The sequence below is a fragment of the Pteropus vampyrus genome, unplaced genomic scaffold (assembly GCF_000151845.1).
Source record: "Pteropus vampyrus isolate Shadow unplaced genomic scaffold, Pvam_2.0 Scaffold354, whole genome shotgun sequence".
Taxonomy (NCBI): domain Eukaryota; kingdom Metazoa; phylum Chordata; class Mammalia; order Chiroptera; family Pteropodidae; genus Pteropus; species Pteropus vampyrus.
The window spans coordinates 97,481-100,581 of NW_011889135.1; the positions used below are offsets into that span (position 1 = coordinate 97,481).

Genomic DNA, 3,101 nt, shown 5'->3' on the forward strand with positions numbered 1-3,101 from the left:
AGCAAGGAAAAACTGGAACCCACCAAAACCAAGAGGAGCCCATGAAGACAAACTAGAGCCTATGTCTGCCTCTCACCACCTCCAATCTCATTGATGAGAATGACCTGAAGAAGCTGGCGGTCTTTGCCACAGAGCTGCATGTTCTGTCCCTCCTACATGCTCTCACACACCATGGGCTTACCCAGGACTGTGCCTAACACAAAAACCTGTAGTTGCCTGCTTCCCTGTCTGTTTCTTTGGCTGGACTCTGAGCCCTGGTGGTGGGGGCTACATCTGTCTTGTCATTAGATCCCTTGTTCCCAGCATGCTACTTAACACAGAGTAATTGCTTAATCACTATTTTCTGGATGAATGAGTAAAAAGTACATATAAATAACGAGTAAAAATTAAGCTGGGCAGAAATGAAACAGGTGATTCATTCAAGAGAAAGATGTTCCTGTTATATTCTACATGTGCTAATTCCAACGTTAGAGGTGTTGTGATTACTTCATGTTATCTGCCGTTCTACAGTGGTAACTGGCTGTAATCCATTAATTGTAGACACCACTGCATTCAGACCAGCCTTCAATGGTCGACAAGAGCAATTCTCTATGTAAACAAGTAGAGCACACCCAAAGAGTATGTACTTCACTAAGCTGGTCCTTGGGACGTGATGGTGCATGTGCTTGCCCCTCACACCAGAAGGCTGAAACTTGCACTGAAGACCTTCTGGCAGGAAAGAAACAGCATGCCCTGTACACCACCCATGTGTGGCAGGATATCAAGGATGCCCACCATGTGAAGACTGACCAGGACATGAGAAAAAGGGTGTCAGGCAAGATTCCACCAAGATTCCACTTAGAGACACATCATAGTAATTATCATCACTAAATAATAGCTGATATTTATAGAACATTTAGCCCATGCCATTCACTGTGCTAAGCATTTCACATGCATTATTTCAGGTTAACCCCCACAATGAAATCTATAGTTATCACCACTGTATAGATGGGGAAATTGAAGCTTTGAGAGGTTAAGTTATTTGCTCAAGATCTCAGCTGGTAAGAGGCAGAACTGGAATGCAAAACAACACACATTTCATCCAGAAAGCTAACTCCTCACTGCCATCTATCCTTGGAAACTAGACTAGTCTCTGAGAAAACATGGATCTAGGTTTTATTTTAACAAACAAAAGCTGTTTCTTTACAGTAGGTATCTAAATAGTTTTAGTAAATAATGGAAATACGTTCCAAGATTAAAGTTTCAAAGCTACTGAATGCCATACAAAATAGATATCTTTGTATATATTATATACAGATACGATATATGACATTATATTAAGTGCTGAACATAATGAATCAGGAAATTCAAGCAAAAAAACAACAACAACCACCCAACAGCATTATATAAAACATCAGCTGCTTACCAAACAGGTATTAAATGGTTAAGAAATGTGACCTATTAATGAAGGTATACAAATACAGCCTTACCTAAAACTTCTATTCTAGATAAATAATACTTTTTAAACAATTTTAGTAATTTGAATAAGTTGAAATCCATCTAAAATTAAATCAAAGCCCAATATATGTAACACATTTTTATACACATCACTATAACAGATATAACAGACTCAAATTAATTTCACAAGAATTTTTGGCAATGTGCTGAGAATTGTGGGAGATGTAGAGATAAATAAGACTTGGTCTTTACCTTCACAGGAACTCCAGAGAGGGAGGTACATGGAAATCTTGGCAAATAACTGCAGAATGAGACAAATAAGATAATAAGCCTAATGCACAACAGAAAAATGGAAATGAAAATTTTACTTAGTGTACATACTCATTAAAGTAATAAGGAATCTAAATAAAGTTGGCTACTTTCAATTTTTTTAAAAAACATATTTCTTATATTCAAGTGAAATTTTTTCTGTCCAATCTAATTTTTTTCATATCCTCAGGCCCTTTTATTTGAGGTTATCCAAAAATGATTTTTCTTCTCATAAGCGTAGAATTTGTGCTATTACTCTACCCTTGACCCTCACTGAATATTACCACATTTTAGCTTTTTCATTTTAAAATACAAAACAAAAACAATAAAAAAACCTACGATTTTGGAACTTTGGCAATTTTTTTAAGGTATAAAGAGCTTCATTCTTGACAATGTAAGACTAGCTTTAAATCTTTAGATGAAATATTTGATTGGTAATTCTATATTTCTATAAGTACGTGGACTATAGCAATCTAGTCTTAAAAGTTGTAAGAAAGCATTATATTTACCTTCAGGAACACTTCACATAAGTTTTCCCAGACTCATCCTTGCCCTAATAAAAATCTGTCTTTTCAGCCGTTGATGCTTCATGGTATCTTGACTACTCCTTGCCTGTATTATTATTTGCTAATATTCATAAGTCTAAATAAACAACTTTATCCCTGTAAATATCTTACCATAAAAATATTGCCGGTAGCAACAAAATCCAGAATGTCAAATTCTTCAAGACAAACGGTCCAGTTTCTTCAACAACAACAACAAAAATGCATTAAAAAAGGACTGGAAAAAAATTTTTAAAAAGACATGAGACCATATTAATCAAACATAATATGTTGACCTTATTTGCATTCTAATTCAAACAAAACAACTAAACAATAGGTTTTGAGACATATAAGGATATTTAAATATTGTCTGGATGAATTGATGTTATTAATGAATTATTTAGGTGTGATAATGGTATTATGGTTACATTGATGGGATTCTTATCTTTTAGAGAAATGTCCAAAAATATTTGTGGATGAACTGATAGGATATCTGGGATTTAATTCAAAATAATCCAGTGGGGAGAGGACTGTCAGAGGATAAAGATGAAAAAAGGTTGACCTAGCCTAGAGGAACCTAGAGGTTAATTATACTATCTCTCTACCTTTGCATATGTTTGGAAGTTTCCATTCTATTAAAACTTAAAATTTAAGAGAAAAAAACTGCCTGTAATATGCCATAATCTCTTATACAACAGATACCTTGGACAACACAACAATAGTCACCTTAATTTTAAGAACGATTAGTCATAAATATGGTTTTAAATATATATAGCTAGAGATAGTAAAATTACAATATCTGGGGAAAAAAAA

At 34.4% G+C, this 3,101-nt stretch overlaps 1 protein-coding gene across 1 annotated transcript in view; it reads right to left on the reverse strand.

Moving 5' to 3' along the window:
• Positions 1-3,101, reverse strand: part of LOC105304816 (phosphoglucomutase-like protein 5) — a gene marked incomplete at its 3' end in the record, with an annotated part of 71,242 nt that overhangs the window by 61,937 nt on the left and 6,204 nt on the right. Inside the window, exons 4-5 of the mRNA XM_023522691.1 lie at positions 2,424-2,490; positions 1,690-1,738 (exon numbers count right to left, since the gene is read on the reverse strand). Of these exons, the coding sequence (XP_023378459.1) occupies positions 1,690-1,738; positions 2,424-2,490 (116 nt within the window). The remainder of the gene's footprint in view (positions 1-1,689; positions 1,739-2,423; positions 2,491-3,101) is intronic.